The sequence below is a fragment of the Thunnus thynnus genome, chromosome 22, assembly GCF_963924715.1.
Source record: "Thunnus thynnus chromosome 22, fThuThy2.1, whole genome shotgun sequence".
NCBI lineage: Eukaryota > Metazoa > Chordata > Actinopteri > Scombriformes > Scombridae > Thunnus > Thunnus thynnus.
The window spans coordinates 19,072,155-19,089,797 of record NC_089538.1 but is presented as its reverse complement, the minus strand read 5'-3'; the positions used below and the strand labels follow the sequence as shown (position 1 = coordinate 19,089,797).

The window sequence follows — 17,643 nt, the reverse complement described above, 5'->3', positions numbered from 1 at the left end:
CTGACTCACAACGTTACTAATTAATTGTATGATTTATTGTTATTATAATTACTTTTTTATTGTTTTATTAGTAAGCCAGCATCACTGTTTGGTCACACACACACACACACACACACTAGTTATGAGCACATCATACAACAATCCAGTAGAATAAATGTTTATTAAGTTAGAAGCCGACAATCAGAGTTATGCAGCTGCTGTTTAAGTCCATTAGCCTCAGTCTACATGTGTGATCTTAATGATCAATTATCATATTAGAAAACATTCATTTTCTTTAATAGGACTTAGAGAAAGAGAGAGAAAGCTAACATTACATCAGCTAACTAGCTGAGAACTCGACCATATTCCACTGATTCCCACATTACTAGCAAAACGTATCAATGCTAACGATAGCTGCTAAATAAATCAAGCATAGATAGACGCTACCTGCCAAATATTAATGTCATGCAGTTCCTAAAGAGCATCAATATTAATATAAAATGAAAATGAACAGTTTATTTATACTTTGTTTGGCCACATACTTGATATCTGCCTCAAGGTAACTCAGACTCACGCTGACTGTCGAGCATCTTTGTATGTGTGAGGTTTCCGGCGCGTGTTAGAAAGGCTCGCCGCCCACACACGGCGGTCACCGCTGTGGCAGGAAACCGGAAGGGCGGAGGGCATCGCCCGAGAGCACCGATCCTGCCCTGATATTTTGACTCAATTGATATATATCTGTTCGGTGAGGAAGGCTGTGTGCAAACAGGAATTTATTTATTTTATTTATTTAACGGCAGGTGCTTGAGGTCTTTCTACCAGCTACTTCCTTTAAATCACATAATTAAAGGCAACACCCAACTTTTAACTCACATTAAATGAGATGTAGGGAACCAGATCTCTATGTTCACAGCATATTTTTTTCTTTTTTGTCTTAAAGCATTTACAAAAATATGATAATAATCAATAAAACTGGTAGCATCTGCAGTATTTTCTGCCATGTAACATCCTTTTATGCTCTGCTGCCATTGTGTTTCTGAAAATTAGGACGTTTCACATAAACCCTCTTTAGTTCCTGTCATAAAAGAGGATGTCGATTATCTACCATTTCCAATAACTCATGAATATACTGAACAGTAGATGTTGTCCATTGTTTCGAAAAAGTACATGTAGTGTCAGAGTTTATATGTCTGAAACCTTGATTCATGAAGAAAACACTATTTTAAATGTTGAAAGACATTTTAAGAGGCCTCATAATCAGGTTGAGATGAGATTTAGACACATTTTTATATTTATATGATGTTTTTTGAAAGCAGTCTTGGTTACAAAAAACCTACTGCGGCATTTCTCTACAAAATGTTTCATTGTGGGACGTTGACGTAATGTGTAAGTGGGAGTTCTAACCTAAAATATCTCTGCAGCGAGAGGCTGCATCGGTGGGACTGCTGATGAGAAAAACAAAAGACAATCCAGGAAGCATTACAGCAGTAATACAGTTCATCCATGAGTTTTAAAGCTTATGAAATGTTAAAAACACTACACGGCAGTTTAATAACAGTGGAATTACCTTGTTCATTTTACAGAGTAATCTACCTGGAATGTAGTCTTTATGTGTTATCATGTTGTGTTGTGTTGTGGTAGAGGAGCAAAGTTCATCTTTTTTACCTTGTAATCCTGCTTTTCTTTGCCAACTAAGTGGTCTCATTGAAATGAATGAGGGGGTAAAATAGGTCTGAACATGTGTAAATGAGCCTACAGTATCATTTAAGTGACTGTTACACTCTACAAGGAAGTATTTCCTACAGTTTAACAGCTTTTTTCCAAAATGAATACTATATCGCCCGCATAGCCTAACTGACAGTTTAAAAAATAAAGATAACAATCTACAAACATGTGCAATATAAGAGATTTTACAGTTAAAAACATTATAAGGGAAACAAACAAACAAAGTAATTGGGACACTTTCTCTGGCGTTTCTCTACTGCAGCTCCTTGTTGCTTATCAACTGACGTATACAGACGAGATATGAATGTCTCAGTACGGTAACATCAGCTGTTATATGTTTATCGGTCTACCTGTAACCTATAAACACACGCAAACATCCATAAACCCCTTTTGCCTCTTGTCATAAATCTCTTTGATTTCTGTTTCTTGGAAGGAGTTGGATTTAGGTCAATACTTTTTTTTCCCTTGTCAGCATTTGACTCAAAAATGTGATGTGAGAACGGTTTATCTTAACATATTCAAGTGCTAACAGGCAAGTAAACGGTGTAAATTGATAATTTTGTAATGTGAACATGTATTAATAGAGACAGGTAATGATGCAACATGTCTTTTTTTTTTTTTTTTCCTATCGGGGGAAGTACTTTAGCACAAATGGACCAGACAGTGATAACATGCTTGTTATCATCAGAGTCATTTCACATCAAGGTCTTTGCCACATGACTCATTAAAGTTGCTAATGAAGCTCCCTGACCTGATTCTGAATTGATTTAACGACGAGTGATTTGGATGGAGAGAAAGATGAGAGGGGGGTTGGGGGGTTGGAAAAGTTTTTGGAAAGAAAAAGTGCAGAAAAAAAAAAGACTAAAGGGAATTGAGGAGGAGAGACAGAAGGACGGAGCGAGAGAGGTAGAGATAGACAGGGAGAGAGAGAGAGAGTTGGTGTCAGTGAGTGTGTCTGCAGGGAACAGCATGTTTCTGCTCATTAAAGACAGAATGATATGCCGACTGGCAGAAAACATACACACACACACACACAAACACACATATGCGTGCACACACAAACACACACACACACACACACATGCACACTTGCTGCAATTTGCCTTGGCAGATGAGACACTGATCTGACACTGAAAGCAGTCCGACGACAGCGCGTGGGCAGCGGAGAGCAGACGTGAACGCACACACAGTCGCACACATACACACAAATAAACACACACGCACACACGCGTGCGCGCGCACGCACTCAGGACAGGACATGCAGGCTGGTGAGACATGAGTTTGTGTGATCACAGTGACGTTTCCAGCTCTCTTAAGCAGAGTGGTGTGCCATTATCCTCCTCATCATTTTGACATGATGTGACTTGAGTGTGTGTATGTGTGTGTGTGTGTGTGTGTGTGTGTGTGTGTGGGGTCCAGGTACTCCTCATGTTGCAGGGATTCGCCTCCCTTATGGGGACAAAAAGCAAGTCCCCTTAACACCAATCATTAATTTTAGGGTGAAGACTTGGTTTAAAGTTAAAGTTAGTTTAGCGTTATGTTAAGGTTAGTTTAGGGTTATATTAAGGTTAGGGTAAGGGTTGTATTAAAGTTAGTTTAGGGTTATATTAAAGTTAGTTTAGGGTTATGTTAAGGTTAGGGTAAGGGTTGTATTAAAGTTAGTTTAGGGTTATGATAAGGTTAGGATAAGGTTATATTAAAGTTAGTTTAGGGTTATGATAAGGTTAGGGTAGGGTTATATTAAAGTTAGTTTAGGGTTATGATAAGGTTAGGGTAAGGTTATATTAAAGTTAGTTTAGGGTTATGATAAGGGTAGGGTAGGGTTATATTAAAGTTAGTTTAGGGTTATGTTAAGGTTAGGGTAAGGGTCGTATTAAAGTTAGTTTAGGGTTATGATAAGGTTAGGATAAGGTTATATTAAAGTTAGTTTAGGGTTATGATAAGGTTAGGGTAAGGTTATATTAAAGTTAGTTTAGGGTTACGATAAGGTTAGGGTAAGGTTATATTAAAGTTAGTTTAGAGTTATATTAAGTTTAGGGTAAGGGTCGTATTAAAGTTAGTTTAGGGTTATGATAAGGTTAGGGTAAGGTTATATTAAAGTTAGTTTAGAGTTATATTAAGTTTAGGGTAAGGGTCGTATTAAAGTTAGTTTAGGGTTATGATAAGGTTAGGGTAAGGTTATATTAAAGTTAGTTTAGAGTTATATTAAGTTTAGGGTAAGGGTCGTATTAAAGTTAGTTTAGGGTTATGTTAAGGTTAGGATAAGGTTACATTAAAGTTAGTTTAGGGTTATGTTAAGGTTAGGATAAGGTTACATTAAAGTTAGTTTAGGGTTATGTTAAGGTTAGGATAAGGTTACATTAAAGTTAGTTTAGGGTTATGTTAAGGTTAGCAGTAGGACAGGATAAGTCTCCAGGAAGTGAATGTAAGGCAATGTAATTTCCTCTGAAGCGATGGAAACATGACTCTGTGTGTTTGTTTTATACTTCACACTGCTCTAGCTTCAAATCAAGCTTTAGCAGCCATTATCTTATATGTGTGTGTGTGTGTGTGTGTGTGTTTGCTCTCACAGCCAATCAGACAGGTTCTTCCAGTTCTATTTAAAGCCTCAAGGAAGTAGGCTTGTTCTTGCATGAGCACACAGACAAGACACACCACTCCTCTTAGGTGTGTGTCATGAAAGGGGGAGCGCAACAGCTTCTTTGCATGCTCCGCCTTGTGTGTGTGTGTGTGTGTCTGTCATACACAAAAGAGGCGTGTCCTACAGCACACCTGGGGGCGTTGCTATCCGACAAGGGAAGTTTTAAAGGGAGGAAGTGCATTGTTTGAGGAACTGCTGGTGTGTGAGGAGAGTTACAGCTGAGGTGGGGTGAGTAAGGGAACAATACAGTGAGAGTTAAGGGATAATTGTATGTAGGAGTAGCGAAAATGAGAAGAGAATCGTACTTTTAAGTAGGAGAAGAAGAAAAAGATGGCAGGAAAACAATCCAAATAGCATTTACAAAAGAGCAAAAAGTCCACATCACACCTGTGAAAGTCATCTCACTCCTGGAGGTTTACTTTGACTGAGCTAGTAGAGGGTGTGAGGTCAGAAGCAGGTGTCGCCGTGCGCCAATGCTAGGGTTGTGTCAGCCAAGCGGGTGCTGCATAGCACCCCTGTTGTTTAGGGGCGGACAGGGGGATGACGACCAGCTCAGCCACGAGGAACAACTGGAATCCAGTCGCATTGAAAAGTCACAAGTCAAGAGTTTCCTGGCGGAAGAGGTCAGTGTGTTGAACTATAGAAACATGAGGTCAAAATAGTTTTATGTTTTATTGCCTTCACACTGCAAGTGGCCTGTTCTGGTTTGAATGGTTGGTTTTATTCTGACCAATTGTGGGAAACACAGGAAGCTCCAGTTTTGTGTGTGTGTGTAGTGGTTTCAGTTTTGGATGGGAAAATTCTGTATTTACACTGTGTCTGTTTGGTTTTCCATCGGCTGTTTTGTTTGCTGCAATTAAATCGGGTCGGATCAAAGTACAAACTTTCTTACCGTCAATTTTCACTGTCTTAAAGGATAAGGTTATTGACAACAAATCCCATGAAAAGGCCAACAATGTGTTAGTCCATCTCTCATACTTTCTGACTTCCCTATCTTGCCTGTCACACTGTTTCCTACTAAAGATGTAAACGTAGAAAGGTCTAAATTTATTGCTTCATTTTCAAAAAAAGGCACAGAAATGTCCAAAAACAGCTGACACTTAAGTTTCTAGCAAACAGCAAATTATAAATAGCTAAAAATAGTAGTTTTGGAGGGACTACTTTCTACTTTTGAGCCTAATTTATGAGTTTTTAATTGTTTTAGGACAACAATGAAGGTCTAAAACACAGAAATCACTTTAGCTACACAGACAACTTGTCAGAAGAATCAACTCAATGTTGGTTTTGATGGTGATACTTGAAAGGCAAGTTTAAGAAATTACTCATATCTGTGCCAATTTTCAGACTAAATGATGAATGGGTTTGTTGGAAAAATGATTGGAACAATGATAATCAATCATTCTTCCCAGTCTATTATTCATGTGTTTCTGCTTAAAGCCAGATTAGATCTATCAGATCTGATGTGTCACTCCTGGTTACTGAAACAGAAAAGTAGCATTCAAATACATACAGTATGTAAGAAACGTGTATTGCCTTTCATAGCTTTAAAGCATTTAAATACAGTAGCTTTTTAGCAAGAAATACAACCAATCAAGCCCAACAAGAGGTGCAACTGTTCCCCAAACATACAGACGTTTATTCCTGTAGTTTTTCCAGTTTCAATTATACGAGAAGTGGTTTGTTTTTCATTTATCTTTTCTACCATTTCACTCTCATCAGTGGCAGCTGTTGTTCATTACACGAAATCAGATTTGTTGGTAAACTATCTAACCTCTGGCGGCCGATGAACAGACAGAGGAAGTTCTGCTTTCTCTCAGCCAACAAACTTGGTAAATGTCCACACATCAGTAAAGTCACCCGGGCCCCCCTTCAGCCCTCTGGAAAATAAATCGAGTTCAAGTGATTCGTTGATCGAGTGTTTACAGTGTGAACACTGAAGGTCAATCAGTCAGGAAGGACTGTGTGCAAATTGGCAGGATGGGGGTAGACGGATGTGTGTTTGTGTATGTGTGTGTGTGTGTGTGTGTGTGTGTGTGTGTGTGTGTGTGCTTGGTTGGATGGTTTAATGTAGCTGACTCGAAAAGAAAAAAAGAGTTGAATCAGTCAGATTTGGCTCTGTTTGATTGTGTGTGCATTTTGCAGATGAGTAAGTATGTGTGTTAATGCGCTCTTGTGTGCATATCCACTTCATAGCTCCTCCGTCTGTGTATCTGTGTGTGTGTGTGTGTGTGTGTGTGTGTGTGTGTGTGTGCACATCAAGTCTACTGGGGCTGATTGTTGTGATGTAATTAGTCCTGCTCTAATGAATACACTGATCTGTCTGACAACATCTCTCAGATGGAGAGGAGAGAAGAAGAGAGGAGAGAAGAGAGGAAAAACCTCCATCATAGGAGTGGCTACATTATGAATGCAAGCTGGTGCAATAACCTGACCTTTGCATACAGTATATGTTGTGTTTAGGCAGTCATATGCACTGTACACGTGCGCTGTTTGCACTGCTGATATGCCTCTCTGCAGAGTTTGAGTACAACCAGCCAATTAAAATGAAGCTATACATGTTAATGAGTCTTATTCAATCAGGGAGCTTGACTAAGAACATGTTATTTGATACAGAAATGGCCTGAAGGAAGTGTTACGAGAAGGTCACACATGATATAATCATGCTTATATTTGCCCTATAATGTGACTACTGTGTGTAAAGGCAGTCTGGTTGAGCTGTTTCTATAAAATCACCATAATAAAAATGGGTTTTATTGCTTTAAAATGATTTATAGTTGATTCCAAAGCTGAAAATGTGTGATACTAAGTTTTCGGTGAACGCCTGTGTTGTTGTTGCCTTAAATCCATTGGAAAACCTGCACAAAAGAGTCAGATAAGAGCGGCTACGCCCGTGTATAAGCTCACTTGCGACACACATAATAGGCTGTAAACTTTGTGTTTTCTTAACTCCCAGTGTTAATCCCAACCCTGCTAGCTGCCGTCTTGGTGGCGTCCAATTCGCCAACCCAACACTTAATCTTCTGTGCAACTTCACCGCAGTTCATGATTTGAATATATTTATCTTTGTGTTTTAAATTGGCAGTTGAGTTGAATGGTTGAAATTTGATTATGCCTACTTCTGCTGTGGTGTGTTTTATGGCTTGTGAATTACTTCCCTCATTTGTGATATGCTGTGTTGTCAGTTTATGAGGTACACCTAGCTAAAATTAATGTAGTCTTAATTCAAAAGCCCTGCAACAAATCCTACTTCCATGATGGTTAAATTATTAAAACTGTTTTAGAGAGGTGTTGATTCAGCTTAAGAGCTATTTTAGAGGCTGTAATTTGTGGTGCTGTTGAGTTGTGTGTTGTGTTTAGTGAGTTTAGTCTGCACTCATTGATATAAATGGGGTGGACATGATGTTAGAAACACATTTATACAGTAGTTTCAACAAAAACTGAGCATTATAACCTCTTACAAGTGTAACTGTATTGATGATAGATACTCACACACACACACACACGTAGATAAATACTCCAACATCTGTTGGTGTAGTTTTTGTGCCAGTTGGTTTGGAGTTTGTTGGCTTGTTTTATTGAGTCTTAATCTAGTAGCAAATCTGCTTTTCAAATCAGAATCCTTTAGCAAATATATTTAGCTTTCAACAACTCAAAGCAACAAAAGTCATGAGTAAGTTTATATCAAAGAGCTAAAACTCAAAGATTGACATGCAATACTAATGTTTTTTTCTAGATTACTGTACCTATTTGCTGTTTGACTAAATGGCTGGATAGTTCCTCTAATCCTGAGTAAACAAGTTACTTAAATATGTTCCCTATCTGTATTTTAGCAGTTAGTGAGACGACTTGAACCAACAACATTTTGATGAAACGCAACCTGAAAAGCAACCACAAAGCCTCCATAAGACTTACAACATTGTGAGTTTGGCCTACATCAGCTATATCATTGGTTGCTATGTCATTAGCCGCTTTTCTCAAACAAAAACACTGATTAGTTTTTTGACTGACAGCTCCCGTTGCCATCGCTGTGGCAACCGTGCACGAGCCCGATTGGTTGAACAGGTCTGTCACACCTCGCCGTTATCTCCGACGTGTCAGGTGGTTCAGGCAAAAGAGACCTTTACACCTTCTTGTTTGTGTGTTTTCTCCTTTCTTCTTCCCCCTCAAGGCATTCGCCTGTTCTTTTGTTTTTCTTCTCTTTTTATGTCGACTCTCTAGAGTCTCCGTTTGTTGTAATTCCTGTGCCGTACCTTTTTTTTTTGTTGTTGTTGTTTTGCTTCCCTTTCTTCGCTCCTGGCCGCTGTCACAGCTCTGTTTCTTCTTCCCTATCCCCTCTCACTAATGATCCATACCATTAGACTATCTATCATGGTTTCCACCGTCAATCCTCCCCTCTACTCTACTCTACTCTACTCTTCTTCCCTTTCTTTGCTTCTCACTTTCTCTCTTAACAGCGCGACAATATGTGATTTGCTCTCCCTCAGGGTATAAAAGCACATTTATTCTAAGGAAGAAACATGAGCTGTGAGAGCACAAGAAGCTGCATGTAACCATTGCAAGGCAGGATATCTCATGGACGCACATGTACACAAACACATTACAGCTGAGAAATGAGATTGTGATGGAGCGATGAATTAAATTTATCGCTGGTTCGGAGGTGCATCTGCCTTGTATTACTCCCTCTGTTCAGATAGCCGAGGACATTACTGCAACAAACACACAGACGGACAGAGAAAGTGAGACAGAAACTCATAAGATGAAGAGGAGAGAGAGAAAGATAGATGACTGATATCGCGATAGGAGGGGAGACGGGAAGGGAGGGAGACATGTAAACAGAAATAATGCAGCTAAACGAGAGACAAACAGAGGGAAACTGTAGAGGGAATTCTGTGTGAAGAAGATGGATGACAAAGGTGAAGAGATCTAAGGACCAAGAAGGGAAAAGATTATAAAAGAGGGAAGGTAGAAGTGGGAAATATGCTGCCAATTAGACCAACAGCAAGGAAGTTATGCAATGTATTGAGTCAATTTATGTATTCTTCCTTCCTTCCTTGTCTGCAGCAGTGCATTCTGTCTCTATAGCTCTTATGAAGACGGTCTTACTGCAAGATAGATGCAAGACACTAGCTAACGTAATGTACAATATAATGTACATGACGCTAAGCAAGATGTAACGTGTTAATTAGTGAGCTTTAGAGGTGCTGGTAGATGGATTTTTTCACTCCTGGAAAGAGCTAGACTAGCTGTTTCTTCCTGTTTCTAATCTTTCTGTTAAGCTAAGCTAACTGGCTGCTAGCTGCACAGTAGCTTCATATTTACGGCACAGAGTGGTATCAATCTTTTCATCTAACTCTCAGCAAGTCTTGTAAGCGTATTTCACCAACTGTCAAACTATTTCTGTAACAGCTAATAAACAAAATAAGTCACATAAAACTCACATAAAAGCAAAGTATTGCACAGTAGCTACATACACTAGAACTACCCAGCAACTGTGCTAGCTAGCAACTAGCTATCAAAAGGATTAAGTGTCATGTGGAAAATGTCCATATACATGATATTCGGTACCAATGCTAAGACCACACTTTTTAGATACCTTAGTTTGAGGAATATAAACATGTTTTAATCCTTTTTTGTTAATTTACCGTAACAAAATATGCCATAATAAGCTCTCAGTCCACCTGTTGTTAAGTAAAGAACTTTTCCCAAATAATATTCTTATATTACATAAGTTTGCAGATTTAAATATCTGAACAAAAAATAAACAGAACTATGAATCTGACCAAGCCATGCAACTTTTGATTCTTGACATTTTTCGGTACTCTGTAAAAAGTATTGAGGTTTGATGCCGCCAGCTTTAAGTAGCAACTGTACAAGCTAATCTTTAAGACAGGGTTAAGTATTTTTACCTAGCCTACTGATTGATTTATACTTATTACTGATCCATTTAAACTAAATCATAAAATAATCTAACTTAAAAACTGTAGTACATTAATAAAACTAATTAGAATTACATCATTTGTCTGTATCGGTAGTTTTATTCAAGAGCAGAGGAGACAGCTAGCGTTGGGTTGTTTGTATCTTAAGTTACTAAATTAGCATTGTGTTAATGAGAAAAAGAAAATGTGGAAAGACTTTTTATTAATGCAATCTCGGTGATACACTGTAAACTTCAATTTAATGTTGGCTAGTAAACTATAAAACATAAATTAATCAACCGATATCGCTTTCTCTTGTCCTGCTTGTGGATTGTTGGTAGTTGTCGGGTGTTGAACCATCTGTCTGAGTCTTCCATTTTCCTTTAGGGCAGATTTCCCGGATCATTCACCGATCTGGCAACGGTGCCGAGTTACCACTGCCAAAATCATTCCTGTCTGGGCTTAAAACTTTGGTAGATTACACTAATAAAACAACATACCCGTGTTATAGCAAGCACCAGAGAGTCTTGTGTTGCTGCTTGTCCCCTTGGTTTTATTACAGTCCAATTTAGCACTCAGCTGCTGATTTGGAGATAACAAAAACAATATCCTTTCCACCTTCCCCCTTCATTTTCCTTTAAGTGCTTCATATCATTCTGTGGTGGCAAAATCGTGTCACACATCTGCTCCTTGAAACAGGGAGCTTTTGATGCTTATTAGGCAGGAATTTCAGCCTATTTTAAAGTTGAATTCAATGTTAAATAAACCAAAAAAGAACCACAAATAGTCCGCCGAATGACTTAAATGTGAAATATAACTGCACTTTTTTTTGCTTCATCCATGGAAATGGTTTATCTGTTAATACACATCCAATCTCCCACTACACCCTTCTGCAGAATATCTATTTCAACATCCATACACGTTTACTCTCACAGTTTACCTTTGCCCGCAGGTTGTAGTGGCAGCGCTGGTTATGCAGGCTGCTTCGTCGCAGGTGACGTAAGGAATCTTACGACCGTGTGATGATTCGGCGGCACTGATTCATTGTGTTTGCTGATTACAGCAAGTATGCGGGCATGTTTCCTGGAGGCTTTTGCAAAAGAGCTGCATGATGAGTCATTTTGAGAATGATCCAATAATTTGAAAGCATCAAGCATCAAGAGTTTCTTAAAATGTGTGTAAAGCTTATTTTAAGTTCTTTATAAAGCTTACAGTGTGTCCCATTTCTCAGAGACAGACAGTTGACGCTGGTTTCTACCCGTGAAAATATGCAGGTGACACACTCACGGATGCAGGCTCGTGGTTATCTCTGTCGGAAAGTCACGGGCTTGTCATGGCAGTTGATCTAATGAAAGTTATGGTGGCGACTCACATTCACAGGAATGTCGCTACGTTAGGTGATAAACGAGCAGGTATGAACGTAGAGCCATGAGTAACGTGATCAGAGTTTTAAGACCTGTGTGTCTATAACTGTGTACTGGGTATCCTCTTGTGTGAGAAATAAGGATCTCCATGGCGACCCCGACGTCCCATCACAAATTGATTACCCACGGTGCATCCTCTCTCCTCTCTGGGCATGTACTCATAAATAGAGAGAAAGAGAAAGAACGAGTGCATGATAAGCGCAGGCACAGACGGAGGATAATGGGAAGAAAAAAAAAAACAAAAAACAGGCACCACAATAGAATCAGTGGGGAGTTTCAGCTAAGCAAATCCATGGTATCAAATCAAATCATGTGTTCTGGCTTTGTTAATAATTTCCATGCAGACACGGGTGGCTGTACCTCCTACCTGCTGCATCACCTCATCACTGTTGCCGTCGCAGCACATGACATTACCCCCTCGGTTATTATTACTGCATTAAAACTCTCGCCATCGACACGCCACATTGACACCCAGCCAAACGTTGCTTCCTCATTTCTTTATTTAACAGATGAGTGAGCTATTTTTGGAAACCTGGGGAAAATATTTCCAGTAGGCTCCTGGTATTCACATCAGATATTTTCACACCATCACTGGAATTGAAAATGCAAAAAAAACCCCAAAAAACAGTGGTATAGTCCTTTAAGTAAACATGTCTGTGATCGTCTAGCAACTTGACAGATTCAGTCAACACCTTTTCTTCTTTTAGCACTTTTTTCTATGTTGCTGTTGTGTTGAAATAACATCTTAGTGACACTATCTAAACTGTGTGAACTCCAGGAAGAACAGCTGTCACTTCACTTATTCAGAGAATCGAGATATACTTACGTCTTTTTTCCCCTTTCTTTTTTTTTTTTCTGACTCTCTACAGAAAAGTGTAAAGGAGGGAATCCTGTTAAAGCAGACGAGCTCCTTCCAGAGATGGAAGAGGAGGTACTTCAAACTTAGAGGGAGGACCCTCTACTATGCCAAAGACTGCAAGGTACAGGAATGTGCGAAACTGCCTGCAGCAGCTTTAGAGTAACAACATGTTTATGACATTAGTAAAAGCTGTAAAACCAACAGGCCCCAAAGTACACACGTTTTTACCACAGCTGTTGCATCACATACTACAGAATGGGTTTCATATAATTAGGAGGTGTCAGAGAAAATAAAATGTGTGATTAAATGTACCTGGAAAACGTATAAAAGATAAGTTATGACGATTCTTTTGCATTGTTTGTCCTTTTTTTTCCCCCACTAGTCTCTGATTTTTGATGAGGTGGACCTATCAGATGCCAGCGTGGCCGAGAACAGCACCAAGAACATCAATAATAGTTTCACGGTAAAGACTTTGGAAATGTCTCACATGTGGTTTAAAGCATTTCAAAACTGTAAATTCAGCCTGGTTTTCAGCGGCAAATTATGACACAATAAGTAAAGTTATTTCTAATCTTAAAATCTCAGACACCAGTAAACAGAGTATTATTATATCGTTAGGGATGGCTCAAATATCTCAAAATCTACTGGATGGATTGCTGTGAAATGTTTTACTTATATCCATGACACCCAAAAGATCAATCCTAAAAACTTTGGTGATCTTCTGACTCTTCCTCTAGCACTATCATGACGTTTACATCTTAATTTTTTAGTGAAATTTCTCACCAGCTACATTCATGTCCACATCAGGATGAATTTTTATAACTTTGGTGATTCCTTAATACTTTAAAATTACTAAAACTAATGAATTATCATCAGCCTCAGCTTTACTTTGTGTTTTGTGCTAATTAGCAAAGCATGCTAACGTGCTAAGACGGCATGTTAGCATTGTTGTTGCGAGTAAGTTAGCATGGTGACGTTAGCATCATCCCAATAATATGATGCAATGTTTAAAAATGAATAAATAAGGTAAATAGATTTTTCTTTTCAATATATTTTTGGAGTTTAGATTCAGCTTTTTGTTTTCTTGCAAGTTTAAGAAAAAAAAAGACGTTTCACTTCTAAGATTAAGACTCTTTCTTCTTCTCAGGTGATCACGCCATTTCGAAAATTAATGCTATGTGCGGAAAGCAGGAAAGAAATGGAGGACTGGATCAGTGCTCTTAAGTCCGTCCAAAAATGGGAAACTTATGAGGTTAGTTTTTTCCCCATCTCTCTGTCAGTGTCTCTTTATGTTTTAACATCATTATTTATTCTGTTGCCTGAGATCAGAAAAGACTAAGAAAAGTGCCAAAAGGATGATCCTTTGATAAAAGCTGCTTGTGTGTAATTTATTTTCATTCCTTTATGCTTCTTCCATCTGTTCTTTACTCTTCCTCCTCCTCTCTTCCACCCTTTCCTTTTCTCTTTCTCTTATCTGCTTCTCATTTCAGCTCATTGCCAGCAGATTGATGTCTCTCATAAAATAAGACACTGTGCTTTAATAGGCTATAAAGAGAGCTGAAGGCTGTGAGCCGCTATCCAAGCTGAGCTGAAATTCTCTCAGGTTTTTTTTTGGGCTTTTCAGTGCTCCCCGCATTTTACAACTGTGCAATTAGGCTTTTAATTTATATCATTGTCTCGTCCCTCGTTATTCCCAGTTAAGACTTCAGTTGCGGGTTCAGGCTGTGGATAGCATCTTCTCCCAATTAATCCTTGTTTGACATCTAACATTTTGATATAAATCTCCAGAGTTATGGACACAGCAGGGTGTCTTCTGTATGCATTTTGGTTTGATGACTTTCATCTTCTTACACATATTGTGCTTCTATATACTGTATCTCTTCCCCTCAGGCCAGTTAGCATTAATATCATGTTCCTATCCTTGAATGCCTCCGTCTTGAGGCCACAGAGTTTACTATGCACTGCCGATATCATTATCTTATCTCTGTATCCAAGCTTCCTCTGACTGTTTAGTTTAGCATGAAATATAAAAAGTCATTATAGTTATAGTTATTTTTGATGTAGCGCCCCGATGATCCTTGCTTTCCACCTCAACCAGTTTAACACAAAGCACCGGTGTCGTTTTCCTCTCCTTTCTCAGGCAAGCCAGTTCAACATGGAACATTTCTCCGGGATGCACAATTGGTACGCCTGCTCACACGCCAGACCGACCTTCTGCAACGTCTGCAAAGAGGCTCTGCCGGGCGTCACCTCCCACGGCCTGTCCTGTGAAGGTATGGACACACAGTAATGCGGATATCATAAACTATGAATAGAAATTTGAACTCTTTGTTGACAGAAAATGACAAGTACTTAGCTTTTACTATAGATTGACAGTCCTCAGAAACCTAAAATAGATCACAAGATTGTGATAACCAGTAAAGAGTAAAGAAGTAGGTTTATAGCTCCTTATTACAGAGTGAAACTGTCCTTCACCTTCCTTGTATCAGCAGTAAAATATCTGAACACACCCACACACACGTTTTAGATCAGTAGCCAATACAAATGATTGGGATTTAAATTTCTGTATAGTTTATTATCAGCCTCTAATATCCCATATCTTTGGGGGGAACAAAATGACAGGTACCGATAATTCAAATGTTGTGCAAACACACATGGAAAACATATATCCACCCTTCTTTCACTCGTCTTTTTAAGGCATTTCAGCCTTTATTTTGAAGCTGATAGTAGAAGCAGACAGGAAACCGAAGTTACCAAGGAACCCCACAATATCCTATGTTTATTTAAAAAGGTTAAAAACCACAAACAACCAGTTTTGATACAGATTAACCATCTTTTGACTTTTTAAAATGCCTCGCAGTACCACAAGTCAAAACCTCTCTCAACATAGGTGCACAGGAGTTTCTACATGATATTATGCTAAATTTAGCGACCTGCTCCAGACATACTGTAAGATATATAAAAAAAATACTCTGCTTGGAGTAATATGTTTTTGTTTTTTGTTTTTTAAATCACATTAAAAACCTTAAAATTCCCTCTATTCCTTCTCACTCATTGAAAAATCCAGAATTTATGAATATTTATAAAGTTTAACTGCTGGACACAAGATGTTTCCTGCTTCACTGTAAGGTCTATTCTCAGTGTTTGTGCACTGGAGGCTTCAAGTTTCCACATCACACTTGTGCAAGTTGCATACTGGACCACAATTGGCTAGTTGTAATGTCACAAATCCTGTCCATAGGCATGAAGGTGAGCACAGAGAAACTTTCCCCTCTTCTGCAGATGAAAGAGAAAACAACTCTGCACATACATCATCCTGCACAGTGAAGCTCAAACATGTGAAGGAACAAGAAGCAAAACACAGCGAGTCACAGTATCAGTCGAGGCTATTTAAGTTTGTCTAACATGTTTTTTTTTTTTTTCTGTCCTCTCAAGTCTGCAAGTTTAAGGCTCATAAGAGATGTGCAATTCGCTCCACCAACAACTGCAAATGGACCACACTGGCCTCTATAGGAAATGACATCATTGAAGACGAGGATGGGGTACGTATCCATATACTGTACATACCAACCCCAATTTATCTGTACTATATTAACTATATTGATTGATTAAAAACAGATTAAAACAACTGTCATAAAATATCTTAACCATTATAGAAGAGCAGGTGGATTTTTAATGCTTTATTTTTTATTTTTCATCGATCTTTGCACCCAAATATTGTCGTCCAACTTGCTTAATTTGGTTTTAATGACTACAAGTCAAATGAACGTGTGTCTCGTGTTCTATTTTATATATTTCCATATTTTTCCCCCCAGGTGTCCATGCCCCACCAGTGGCTGGAAGGAAACCTGCCGGTCAGTGCCAAATGTGTGGTGTGTGACAAGAACTGTGGCAGCGTGCGGCGGCTGCAGGACTGGCGCTGCCTCTGGTGCAAAGCCATCGTAAGTCAGACAGATTGTAGCCTCGGAAAAAAACCCCGTCCTGTCAAATCAATGTCAGTATTTATTTACGACATCACTGCCAGCTGACAGCTAGATTTGACTCTACAAAGTTTCGACATGATTAAATGTTAAAATCTCGGTAGAAGAAAAGTTAAAGTAGGACGCCGAGTATTTTTAAATTAGTTTATCATCGTCCATGTTTGAGATGCACAGGTATCCATGGTAATTGAGCTGGTATTCGTCCAGTTTTCTGTCCCAATTATAGCAGAAGGAAAAACATGTCTGCAATGAGCCAAAAATTTTAATCCAAACCTCCCAAATTTAGGTCTCAGCAGCTCTCTAGATGAAAGAGAAAATATGAAATACTGGAGGAAAAAATGTTGTGTTGATGTTTCACTACAGAGTTCTTGATGAAAAGTATATATTTTTTTGGGTGCGAAGCCGTATGAAGTTTCAGTTACTCTACAGGGCACAACGTGACGATACTCATAATTAATTCATTAATAAGATTAAATTCTCTTTTGTTTGTTTTCTGAGATGTTAATTTATGCACGAGGAGTTTTTGAGTGCACTCAGGGTGAGATGCACTCAAAAACTTTTACATTGTTTTCGACTCGCTCGCTCGCTCCTTGAAGACTCAAGGTCTGAAAAGTTCACTCGAGTCATCAGAGTAATGGGACGGTGCTTGAGATCCCTGAGGGGGAAGAAGAAGAGGAGGAGGAGGAGGAGGAGGAGGAGGAGGAGGAGGAGGAGGAGGAGGGCAGGTTTGAAATGAGAAATGAAACGGGGCTGATGAATTCCTGTCAGCCTCAGGGTTGCTTTAGTCTGACCCGACGCTCGGACCGCCTCGAGCAAGATGAGGAGAATAATTTTCCTGCGCAGGGACATTAACAATGCTTAATATGGCCTTTTCAGCTCGAGTAACTGACTCTGTAAGGAAAAAAACTCATTAGGACATTACAAGACACTGACACAAGACTAACACTTAGATTCTGCATGTTGTCAACAGAAAGAAAAGAAAAGAAGTGTTGCATGTGGAGTGTTTGGACTTTAACAAAAGTTACTTTAAATCACAGCGCAAGTATAATTTGAGTTCTTGATAGTTTTCCTTGGCTTTAAAGTAAAAGCTACTCAATATTTTTATATTCAAAATGGGTTA

At 38.9% G+C, this 17,643-nt stretch overlaps 1 protein-coding gene across 5 annotated transcripts in view; it reads left to right on the top strand.

Annotated features, from left to right (window-relative positions):
* si:dkey-172j4.3 (diacylglycerol kinase delta) overlaps positions 1–17,643 on the top strand; it is an 89,092-nt gene that overhangs the window by 41,518 nt on the left and 29,931 nt on the right. For 4 of the 5 annotated variants that reach the window (XM_067578966.1, XM_067578970.1, XM_067578969.1 and 1 more), the window contains exons 4-9: positions 12,554–12,664; positions 12,926–13,006; positions 13,691–13,795; positions 14,684–14,816; positions 15,979–16,085; positions 16,359–16,484. In XM_067578966.1, the coding sequence (XP_067435067.1) occupies positions 12,554–12,664; positions 12,926–13,006; positions 13,691–13,795; positions 14,684–14,816; positions 15,979–16,085; positions 16,359–16,484 (663 nt within the window). Of the gene's footprint in view, positions 1–4,529; positions 4,969–12,553; positions 12,665–12,925; positions 13,007–13,690; positions 13,796–14,683; positions 14,817–15,978; positions 16,086–16,358; positions 16,485–17,643 lie in introns of those variants that run through there. The other variant, XM_067578968.1, reaches the window with a different exon arrangement.